Source organism: Triturus cristatus, chromosome 1_1 (genome assembly GCF_964204655.1).
Source record: "Triturus cristatus chromosome 1_1, aTriCri1.1, whole genome shotgun sequence".
NCBI lineage: Eukaryota > Metazoa > Chordata > Amphibia > Caudata > Salamandridae > Triturus > Triturus cristatus.
The window spans coordinates 634,055,759-634,068,403 of NC_140579.1; the positions used below are offsets into that span (position 1 = coordinate 634,055,759).

General features: G+C 40.7%; 1 protein-coding gene across 5 annotated transcripts in view; it reads left to right on the plus strand.

Annotated features, from left to right (window-relative positions):
• SLC22A17 (solute carrier family 22 member 17) overlaps positions 1 to 12,645 on the plus strand; it is a 125,773-nt gene that overhangs the window by 78,698 nt on the left and 34,430 nt on the right. For all 5 annotated transcript variants that reach the window (XM_085646282.1, XM_085646266.1, XM_085646289.1 and 2 more), the window contains exon 7: positions 8,997 to 9,102. In XM_085646282.1, the coding sequence (XP_085502408.1) occupies positions 8,997 to 9,102 (106 nt within the window). The remainder of the gene's footprint in view (positions 1 to 8,996; positions 9,103 to 12,645) is intronic.

Consider the following 12,645-nt stretch of genomic DNA (forward strand, 5'->3'; position numbering starts at 1 on the left):
GATTACAGGCATCCCCTCTTTTATTGTAGAAGATTAGGTGTATCATTTTGTAGGTTCTGAAGAAATTCTACTTGATCATTATTTACCACACTTAGGCAAGAAACGGGTCGACCGAAAACCAAGATCAATGTAAATCTACTTGATCTCCCTGCATTTAATATACCACAACATCTGACTTTTTTCTTGAGCAACTAGGATCATTGTGTCATGATTTTCTCACACTGTTTTTAATTTGACATAGATCTGGATTCCTAGTAAATCTACAGCAAATCTTTTCCAATTGTGTCAGTGACCAACTGGGTCTCATCAACTTTCCTAGTCTACCAGCAACAAGGAGCAGTCCTGATAATGAAGCATGCCACCTTTGGGTGGGTGAGGACACTTCTAAGAGCAGATGCTCCCAGTGACTTCTACCAGATCTCAAATTGATTGTGTGGTTAGGTAACATGGACCAGTATAGTCTAGTGTGTATTACATTGAATATTGGCCTTTACCTTCTTTAAGAACTGTGCCATCCATTTCCAAAGGCCGAAGAAATGGTTGCCTATCGCATGGGTAGGGGACTCGAGGTTCCCTTCCCTGCCCTCTCTGACTAAAGTCAGGAAATGTTGTTCAGCACTCCCAAAAAAGGAGTTCAAAGTCGATAAACCCCACATGTTTTTGTGGTATCTCTTTGTAGGTGGAAAGTTGTAGCAAGCGGCAATCCCACTTCTTCTTGAGAGGATCTATGAGGGTCACAGTCATGTTCTTAAGTGTCTTTTTAAACCTTTCCCCCAACCTATTTTTCTTGGGGTGGTAAGCGGTGCAGAAGGAGTAGGTCCCAGCTACTTCATCCCTCATGATCTAAACTATTCATGCGTACTATTTCAAATGGCGCTCACTCTGCTGGCAAATGTACCAATAATGTTTTGGTCTGGCTCCAGGCTTGCTGCTGGCCTGACAAACTGGGCAGGTCTGTCTGAACCTTTCCAGATCCTGAGCCACCCCTGGCCAATAGAAAAGAACTGACTAAACATCCTTAGTGTTTTATTATGCCTAGATGACTAGCTAAGAGTGCCTTGTGGGCCAGCTGCATTAGGAAATTATCCCAATTTTTTTTGCACCCTCCACATTATGGCAACGGCTCTCCTGCATTTCTAGCCACAGATCACATCAGCGCTGCTGCTAGTAGCAGCTGGCAGGGAACGAGAGTGGAAGGGGGTGTCGTGGGTGGGGGGTACAAAATAAAAAATAAGCCACTTACCCACTCGCCGCGTCTCAATTCCTCAGTCGTCTCTCCTCGGTCCATTGTCTCTCTGTGGCCAGAACCAGGAAGCACACAGGCTCCCTCCTCTAAGCTAATCACAAAGCTGCACTGCTTGGCTCTCAGACAGGGAATGGGAGGTTGGGCATTTCCTCCACCAGGATATGGGATGCAGCCTGGTGGGGAACATGCAAAGTCTTCAGGACTGCTTCGGGCCGGCCAAGCATTCATGTACTCCTCCTCGCTGATGTCACGGGAGCCCAGCCCCGCCCAACCAGGCTGATACTAAAAATAAAATGATAATCGCGGAAATAACTTCTGTTATTATCATCTTATTTTTTACTTTTATACTGCTCCGAGAGCACTGGGGCTACTCGGAGCCGCCACGGTCTCCTACACTGGCTTCAGGTAGCAAATACAATCTCCTTCTAGACTGTCTGCTAAGCCCACTGCACACTACATGGAATAGAAACTTCCATCTTTTAAAGGAATGTACTGACCTGTCAGCCTAGACACAGTCTGCAATTAAGTAGGGACCTCTTATCTGAAATCCTGAATCACAATAAGCATGGGTATGAGGCTTGAATTTCTTTGCACAAACAAAAACAGTGTTTACTTATATCATCAGGAACCTTCACGCTCATCTGTACAGCTCTGCAGACTTGACGGTTTCATTCATATCTGTGACCTGCTATTACAAACAAATGACTTTTAAGTTTGAAAAAGTATTTTATTAAATAACAGAGCTAGTGAGTACAGTACATCTCTTTAAGTTGAAACAGAACGAAGGCAATATATATTATAAACAAATGAAAGAAAGATAAAGAGAGAGAAGAAAAACAGAAAAAGGGGGAGGGAGAAAAATATCAAATGATACCAAATAGTTTATACATTTTAAATATAGCAACCGACATATAAGAAATCGTCTAAGAAAAACCACATAACATAATTAAGAAAAAAGATCACCACACGCAAAAAATTAATCATAATAACGTCAAGGAGGTTTGGGAACTTCTTCAATGTGAGGGGCATGTAAACTTGAGTTCTGAGCGGATTTGTTCAAAAAGTCAGTAATGGGTAACCACAATAAATCACGTTTAATGGCAAGTGAGATGGGGTAAACGTAGGCCCTGTCTAGTCTATGATTATAACAAACTTCATACCACCAAGCTTGGAAAGAGACATCTGATGCGGTCTTCCAAGACTTAGTTATCTGTTGAAAGGCCACAGCAATAAGTAAGTCAACAATAGAAGTATTCACAGTGGAGGAGGACCAGATCTCAGAAAGACTACCTAAGAAAATATGAGAAAGAGTAAAGGGGAAATGGGTAGAGAAAATACTATTGATTTGATCCCACACTCTAGACCAAAAAGTAGAAATCAATGGACAAGAAAATAACATGTGTTTAAGATCTGCCAGTGCACAAGGACAAGACCAACAGGTAGAAGGGATTGATGGATCTATAATGTGTAATTTGGCAGGAGTAATCAGAAGCCTGTTGTAAATAAAAAATAAAGTTTGAGTTGTATTCGCTGCTCTAGAGGATTTCCTTACTTTGATCCAAATTTTATGCCAAATGGCAATAGAGAACGATTCGCCTAAGTCTGATTCCCAATCACTCTCTATTTTAGATTTAACTCGAGTAAGAGAGGGATCACGCAATTTGCTATAAATCTGAGAGGCAGAGGAAGAAGAAAGTAAGAAGGGGAGAGTGATAGGAGAAGAAGTGGAATGAGGGACAGAGGAAGTGAGGAGATCATAACTACGTTGAGCAGCATTACAAAGTGACTTAAATTTGAACTCAAAAGATGCTGGTAAAGAAAATTGAGCCTGAAGAACAGAGAAAGGCAAACAAGACCCTTCATGAAAAAGCTGACGAGTCCACTTTAGGCCTAAATCTCTCCACTCCTTCCAAAAAGAGTTTTATTGTTGATTTTAATAAGAGGATTATACCAAATTGGAGAAAGTAGAAAATGAGAGCGATCATCACTACCCTGTGAAAAAAGAGGAGAGAATGTTTTACGAGAATTTTTGAGAATAGGAAGCGAGAACTTCTGCGGAATTTGAGGCAATACCACAAATTCCTCAAAAGTAAAAGGGTGAAAAAAAGAGGATTCAATCTCTACCCATAGAGGCTGAGAAGAGAGATCATGTAAATGGTCTGAAGACAAAGAAACAGAGTGATGAAGAAAAAATGAAGTATGATACAGGGAGAAATCAGGAAAATTAACTCCACCCAATTGTTTAGGGCATTTAAGTTTTGCAAAGGACATCCTCGGTTTCTTATTTGCCACAAAAATTTTGATAAAACAGAATAAATATTTTTATAACAGGATTTAGGAATATTAACCGGGAGATTCGATAGGTAAAACAGAATTATTGGGACTAACATCATTTTAATAGAATCTAGTCTACCCCACCAGGATAAGTATAAAGGATTCCAACGGGTTGTGGAATTGAATAAAGTTGTATGAAGATTCTTGATATTTAATGTTACCGTATCTTTAATAGAAGGAGTAAACCATAAACCCAAATATTTTATCCTAGTGGGGCTCCAATGAAAGGAGGACGCCAAAAAATCGGCATGAAAACAGAATTTATTTAAGGGAAGAATCTCACATTTATCAACGTTAAGTTTATATCGAGACACCTTTGCGAAATCAGAAACTTCTAATAAAAAAGCTGGAATGGAAGGCTGAGGGTGAGAAATGAATAAAAGAATATCATCTTCATAAGCAGAAATTTTTAAATGTTTATCCCCATAAGGAAAGCCTGAGATACATTCATTCAAACGAATTTTTGTGAGAAAGGGCTCTAACGCCAAAATAAATAATAAAGGAGAAAGAGGACATCCCTGCCTAACCCCTCTGAAGAGAGGAAATGAAGAGGAAATAAGACCATTTGCTAATATAAATGATCTAAGAAAGGAGTATAATAACGAGATATAAGAAAGGAATTTTGAGCCGAAACCAAACCAAGTAAGGGTTGAGAAGATACATTGCCAATTGACTCTGTCAAAAGCCTTTTCGGCATCCAAGGCAACAGCAGCTAAAGAATGCTTGTAGGAAAATGATCTGCTAAGAACATTAAAAAATAAACGGGTATTATCGGAAAGGTGACGGCCTTTGATAAAACCACATTGTTCTCTGCCAATTAACTGCGGTAGAATTTTTTCTAAACGAAAAGCAAGGATTTTGGCAAATATCTTATAATCTAAATTAATTAAAGAAATAGGCCTATAATTCTTACATAAAGTATGATCTTTATTATCTTTGGGAAGAAGACAAATCAAAGCTTCTTGAAAAGGGCCTTCAGACTTATTGGAAGCTATAAAAAAAGAAAAAAGGTGATATAGCTTAGGAACAAGTACGTTGGAGAAGTGTAAATAAAATTCTAAAGTAAAACCATCCGGCCCAGGGGCCTTCCCTTTTTTAAGAGCCTGAATGGGTTCTAGAATATCTTTAGGGCATATATCAGAATCTAAGAAAGAGAAATCTATATCTAGAGTGGAAGGAGGAGGAACTGAGGACAAATATTGGTCAATATCAGAGATTGAAGGAGAAGACTCCGAAGTATAAAGATTCTGATAGAAAGAAGTAAACTCCCTCAGAATATCCTCATCTTTATGAAGTATGATATCAGGAGATCTAACAATAGATTCAATGTTGGTATGTTCCTTTTTAACTTTGAGATAATTAGCAAGAAGATTGCCAGCTTTATTTTGTGCGCTATAATATTTAGCACTAGATTTGAGTAGGTATAAATTTGCAGATTCCGTAGATAATTTATTAAAAGAAAATTTCGCTTGAAGAAGAGAATCTAAGTCAGATTGAGAATGAGATAAATAATAAGAGTGCTCCAAGTGTTTAATTTGCGTAGTGAGTGATTGTATAGACTGAGCGGCTGTACGTCTCTTCCGAGCAACAAATGAAATAATGAAATCCCTAGAAGCAGCTTTAAAAGTGTCCCACACCAACTGAGGGGATGTTTGAGAAGATTCATTCTCACTAAAAAACAAATCTGCAAAATTAAGAAAAGCTGGTGTAAATTTAGGATCTAAGAGGAGGGAATTATTAAATCTCCATCTCCGAGTACCTCTTGTGGGGGGAAGTAAATCTAAACATAAAGAAACTGGAGCATGGTCAGAAATAAGAATAGATCCTATGTCAGAATGAGCAATGTGTTGAGTCAGAGCTTTAGAAATTAAGATATAGTCAATACGAGACTGGGAGGAGTGAACAGGTGAGTAATAAGTGAATTCTTGTAGTGTAGGGTGGCAAAGTCTCCATGAGTCAATGAGTGATCTTTGAGAAATAGTAGAGGTAAATTGAGCATGCATGGAAGAGGGGGAAAAACGAGAGTGAGACCTAAAGGGATCCATGATCATGTTGCAATCTCCTCCTAAGATAAAATAATCATCAGTATATTGCATCAAGAGGGAGAGAATATGTGGCCAAAATAATTTGTCCTGCAAGGAGGGTGCATATAAGTTAAAAATAGTGATAGGAATTGTATCAAGGAACAGGGATATTGCAACCCACCTGCCATCAGAGTCAGTATCTTGGTGTATAAGTTTAACATGTAATCGCTTGTGACAGAGAATAGCAACACCATTACGCTTCCCTGAACCAGGAGATGCAAAAACATGACCCACCCAATTACGACGTAATTTAGAAATTTCAGCCTCTTTAACATGAATTTCTTGTAATAGCACAATGTCTCCCTTTAAATTCGCTAGGTGAGATAAAACCCGTTGTCGTTTAATGGGAGAGCCCAAACCTTTAACATTCCAAGATATTATATTTAACAACATTTTAAAAATACAGAATATTATAAAAATGCCATGAAGAATTCAAATATATACATGAAATAAACACTCAAAAGTGATAATGAAAGAAAATGAAAAAATAAAAATAGAGGAGGATTGACGAAATAAAGTAGAAGATGATGTAAAAAAGAAAGACTGATAACCTAAGAAGAATAAAACTAAAACGTTTAAAAGTATAAAAGAAAAAAGCTGAAGACAAAAGGGAAAAGAAAAACACAAAATAGAGATATGTGAAAAATTTGAGGAAGAAAAAAGAAAATAGGTCAAGAAGGTAGGAAAAAATGAGAAAAGAATAAATAAGGACAAGAAGCAGAATAACAACAACAACAGTGTACCTAATATAACCGTGATGAAAGAAGAAAGAAAAGGGAAAAACAGAGAAAAAAGACAAAAGAGCCAATTATAGAATAAAAAATACAAAGTAGCACTAATACTTGAGAAGAGCAACAAAAATCCAAGAGACACATTAGAAAAACACAATAAAATATACCATATGAACATACCACAGGAAAACAATGAAGATGGGGGGGGTGAAGCCACATAGGAAAAGGCAGCATACCAGACGGACAGCTCCAGGACCGATGGGAGCACGAGGAACAACGACCTCCAGGGGTGACGAAAGAACAAAAGAGAGGGAGGGATCATATAGTGCATCTATGAAGGAAACAGAAAAGAATATTAACCAACAGGGTCACATAGTGAACAAAAAATACAGAAATTGAACATGAAACCTATAACCACAACAAAGGTTAACACAAGCCAAAGAAATTACGATCTGGACATGTCCATGGATTCATCTCTACAAGTATTCAGAAAATGTTGAAGAAGAGCCGGATCCTCATAGTTAGTTGTTTTGTTATTGTATGTCACTTTGAACAAACATGGATGAAACAAACCATAACGGGCATTCAAAGTTCGGAGTGCAGGTCTCATATCCAAAAACTTCTTCCGGCGGTCCGCCTTGGCTTTAGAATAGTCTTGAGCAAAGAATAAATTAGAGCCATTCCAAAGAATCTTCCCTTTTTGCTTGACAGCCTGAAGAACTTTGAGCAAATCTGTGTATTCTAAGAAGTATAAAATAACACCTCTAGGTTTCACAGAGCAAGACGCAGCAGAAGAACCCGGACTGTGACCCAAGCGGTGAGCTCGCTGAATGTTGAGAGGAGGCGATTCCGGAAAACCAAGAAGCTTTGGTAGGAAGGATCGGAAAAATGACAAGGGGTCAGGACCTTCAAGGCCCTCCGAAAGGCCATAAATGCGCAAGTTATTACGCCGATTTCGGTTTTCCAACTGTTCCACCTGCTGTGCAAGATGCATGATCTCCCGTCGCATTTCAGGAACGTGATCTGTGATAGCTTGAATAGAATCTACATGAATCTCAAGAGCATCAACCCTCTTCTCTGTGTTTGACCAATTGTCTTCAAGATTCTGAAGGCGAAAGTTAGTTTCTGTCATGTATGGCTTAAGAGAGCGTATTTCTTCAAGCAAAAGCTCCATTGAAATTGTAGGTGAAGTAGTCGGAGGAGACGGAGGATTCACCTTTGTTCTCTTACCAGAAGCAGAAGGAGAAGCAGATGGAATTTTAGAGGCTGGTTTAGAGCTGGAGCACGATGGCACTGAGGACAACATCCTAGAATTGACGGAATCCGAACCAGGCTCATCCATAGTCTCTTGCAATATACTGAAAGGATTAGAATCCTCCACTGATGAAATTTTGGGCTGCTGAACATTACTGCGGTTAGCGCGAGGCATTGCCATGCAGATCAAAGAAAAAGATACCAAAATATATTGAAGTCACAGAGAAAATGAGGGTAAAAGAAACATAAAAAGCATCAATGAACTATGTGGAAAATGTTCATCACCAGAGAGATGGAGCGTCTAGCCACGAGCGCTAATGCCTCATATTTTGAAGACCACAAAAATAATATCAGGAGGAAGCAACTGCCAAAAAAAAGAAAAAAAACAGGAACAACTGAGGCCATAAACGCTCACCACCATTCAGAAGTGCAGCCGAATGTGAGGAGTAACTGCAAACAACGAAACGCGGGAAACCGAAACATTCAAAATGGCGGCCGCGGCGTTCATACAGCCGCGAGAGGAAGCAAAACGGAAGAAACAGCCAACTCCGTCATTTCCAGAGGTCACCGATAATGCCAGCGGTACAGGCGAGTATCCCCCGCATGCTCCCACCTTTGAAAAGATCCCGAACCCAAGGGAAGATGCCCTGGAGGGAGTTCAGCGCGCTACCTCGTCACGGAGCTCCGACGAGCAGCGGCCATTCTCCTCGGCGTTCAAGCCACGCCCCCAAACAAATGACTTTTAACCAATCTCCTCCCCTTAGTTGTACTTGTTGCTCACTACAACGTGATTAGAGTGCATCTCTGTTCCTCATACACAATATCTTCACATAATCCCTCCTCCGCAATATTGCTGGTATGTATAACACTCCTTATCTAGCCACTGATCCACTAGCGCTCTTCTTAGCATATGCCTGTCACCACACCGTGGTGAACACACACATAACCAGTCTCCACAGAAAAAATAAGACAGCATGAGACTTGACTGCTGCTGCAGCCAAAATGTCATTCAATCTGGTGGGAAAAATCAGGTCAGGTTCTTCTACACCAGGTAAATCCGGATGAGGAAAAAACTAATGATTTATAATCCGGAGGAGTGGAATTAATGTATGCAAGAATAAATAAATTTTGCTAAATGCAAGGCAAATCCGGAAATGTAACTCTTAATGGCATTATTGGCTGAGAAGTATGGGGCGTAAACACAGTTCTCCAACTATAATCAGGGTTAACAAAAATTATAAAATCTGTGGTAAAAAAATAAATCCCTGGCAGCTTCATAGCAGTAACAGCCCAAAAGTACATAAGCAGGTAATGTGCTTGAAACTGATTTGTTGTTTCTCTTTACAGAGATGGAGAATTCCCTGCAGCGCCACATAAACAGTCAACCATCCATCACCATGCTACTGAACTGCACAAACATCTGGAAGAACCTGGTCATATTGGGATTTACCACGTAAGAGCCCTGAACCTAGTGAGAGGGTGTTCGGTAGGGGTCCCACTTTATTGAGAAGGGGTAAAGTAAGGTCTCATTTAGAAGGAGGAGTTGAGGCCTCCCTGAGAAAGCTGCTAAGGATGAGGGAATCCTCGATAAAGGGTGATGAACTCAATGTTTTTTGTAGCAGGTGACTTGTTGACAAGCAATCTAACTGTAAGCTCAGGAAGTTCTACTGATTTGCACCCACCCTGAGCTGTTAGATTCCAAATGTGCTATAATATTGCAAGAATTCTGCACAATCATTGCTCCCTGCACGTCTTTCTTGGAGGATTTCACAGATAAATATCACTCAGTAATAGGCAAATGTTGCAAATGTTTAAGCTTGTCAACAGAATACATTTTACAAACGTTTTTGAGGGAATTGTGTAAACAAAAAAAGAGGAAAAGACTTGAAAACGCTCCTAGGCACTGGGAAGTTCAATAAAGGTATAGGTGAAACCCATGACAGTTGATTGATTTTAATTGATTAGTTAACCCCTCCCCAATTATTGCAATGTTTATCTAAAACTGTCCCTCCTTCCAAACTGGTTTGTTTATTTAGCATGTAAAGCCCTGTAATGCAGGAGACCCTGGGATATTGCTTTGTTTGACAAGGTTAATACACCCACAATCCTGGACAGAAGTCCATTTGAACAATGCTGATCTCCAATGCTTCTTGACAGACTTCATTTTGTGACCAGAAAGACACAATTTGGCCTGGAGTGAGTCCACCTGAAACCCTAAGAATTCTATGGATTGTGATTGGACCGACATAACTTTTTCGGAGCTTAACACAAATCCCAACTCCTGAAGTAGGTGGATCGCCCGGGAAAGATGCATCCTCACCATACCCCGATCCTGGGCCATAATGATGAGAGTGTCCAAGTAAACAATCTGCCAAAAGCCTTCTGAATGCAGTGCTCCCAGCACTGGTTTCATAAGCTTCATGAAGCACCATGGGGCTTATGGCAACCCAAATGGGCGATCTTGGAACTCGCACCAAAGTCCTTTTCACTGAAATTGGAGAAACCTCCTCTGTGGGGCAAGTATCGGGATGATTAGAAATGCGTGCTTGAGGTCCAGCTTAACCATCCTGTCCCAACATTGGAGAAGAGCTAGTAAAAGGTGGGTTCTCTCCATCTTGCTCATAATCCACTGATTGAGGTCCCGAAGGTTCAGGATTAGTCTGAAACCTCCTCCTTTCTTTTGTACCTATAAGATATTGCTGCTAAATCCTCTGGAATGAGGCTCTTTCTGACATAAAGCCTTTTTGTCCTAAAGAACCTGAATTTCTATGTCAATAAAAAACTGCTCTGTTTGGGGAAATCAGAGGACAGGGGCTGTTCTCCTGAACCAGGGCACCATAAAATAAATTGCAGCCCAGTACTATTTCTAATACCCCTACATCTTGTGTTAACACTTGCCAATTGTGAATGAACAGACGTAGTCTGCCCCTTGAAATTACATGAGATAAAGGTATAATTTATACCAGTATATCTGGCTTCTGTGCCGCCGACTTGAGCACCTCTGTAAATGCCTCTGTATTTGCCTGTTCCGTCCTCGTGTATACTTCTCTTTGGGAAGAGGATTCCTCACTAGATCCATCTGACCAGGATCTACTTCGGGGGTATTGATATTCCCTCAGGGACCTTGAAACGAGTAGTGGCTTGGTGATCGGACCTGATACTGCTTGGCCCTCACAAAAAAGGAAGGCGGAAACACTTTTTTCAATGAGAGTTGAGCCTTATATAATGCTGTGTGAGCGTCTTAACAAACTTCTTCCGGATCCCTTACAAAGGATCACCAAAGAGTAGACCCTCAGCCACTGGACCTGCCTCAGCCGCATCTAGTTCTACGAATTTTGGGTCAGTTCTCATGAGAATGGAGTGCCTGCGTTCAGTTGAAATAGTTCAGTTGGCGTTACCCAACTGGTATATAGCACGCTGGGCCCATCCTGGGAGTGTCTGGATGTAATGGGAGCCAGAGTTCTTAGCTTGGTAAGGCAATTTGAGTATTTTAGTCAGCAGTCCTCACAAGTCTAGGTGTGTTATCTTTCAAAAAAAATCTTTTTATTAAAAAAATGCTTTTCATACAATGTAGGACGGAGAGAAACAGTAGTCAATCAAGTGTAGTATTGCACTGATTAAGATCACAATGCGAGTAACAGGCACTGAACTTAAAACCCCTCTGGTGCTTTTACGGCCTTGTGATATACAAGGATGGACAATACACATAATCAAATAAATCGCACAGCTTACGTTTTTTTCCCTCAGTCTGTAACCATATCAGTACCCTGGAACTCTTGCCAGGCTCCCCACACCTTTCCACACTTTCTGGGGCAGCCCCTACTCCGATAGATCACCTCTTCCACCCTCTGACACCAGTCTAGGTCCACCTTCCATTCTGCTACCCTTGGGGAAAGATTTGTACACCATCTTCTTGCGACATTACATTTTGCCACTCCGGCTGTCATCATCAGCCAAATCTTTTGATAACGAGGCCAATCCTCCCGTCCTTGCACCTCTAACAAAAGCCATTTGGCGTCCAGAGACACCTGTGGGGTAACAACCCAGGACATCACCCCCGTCACCCCACACCAGAAACCCTGGATCATTGAGCACTCCCACAAGAAATGTAAGAAGGTGCCCTCTTGGGTGCAGCTCCCAGTGCACTGCGACGTGTTGACGTGCCAGCCGTCCCAATCCTATGTAGAAAAGTGTGAGAGTAATATGACCTATGTAGGATCTTAAGTTAGACTAGTCTGAACTGGGCTTGAATAGCTGTTTCCCGTGGGCCCTGGAGAGCCTCAGCCCAGTTGTCGTCATCTATTTTGTTTAGGTCTCCCGTCCAACACCCTTATGCATCAACCCAAAATCCAGTCGGTAAAATACCGATTCGGTAATAGCTCCCGGTATTAAGGAAAAAATACCCAATCCCAATGCATCAACCCAAAAGCAGAAATCGCTATTTAAGGAATCCTTAAATAGCGATTCTTTAAATAGGGATTCCTTAAATACCGATTCCTTAAATAGCGATTGCATTTAAGGAATCCCAAAGTGAGATTCCTTAAATGCAATGCATCAAAGTTAAAAAATTAGCGATTTCGCTAATAGGGGGAGCAAATTACCATGAAGATGAACTGCATGGTAATTTGCAAAAACTTTGAAAAATGCACTTTTGTGCATTTTTCAAAGTTTCATGTTGCGCACACACATGCCCTTAGAGCATGTGTGTGTGCAACATATGTGCACATATCATTTTCAGGGGTGCAACAGGGTGTCCTTTTGACACCCTGGCACCCTTGAAAGTGCTCCCGCTATTAGCGATTCGGTAATACCGAATCGCTAATACAGACTGGCTTTACATTCATTCCTATGGGCCTCCAAGCCCATAGGAATGAATGGGTAGGTATTCCTTATTACCGATTCGGTATTACCGATTCGGTAATAAGGAATATTAAGGAATCGCTATTTGAATAGCGATTCCTACATGCATAGCCTTTTGCTATTCCTTATTAGCGAT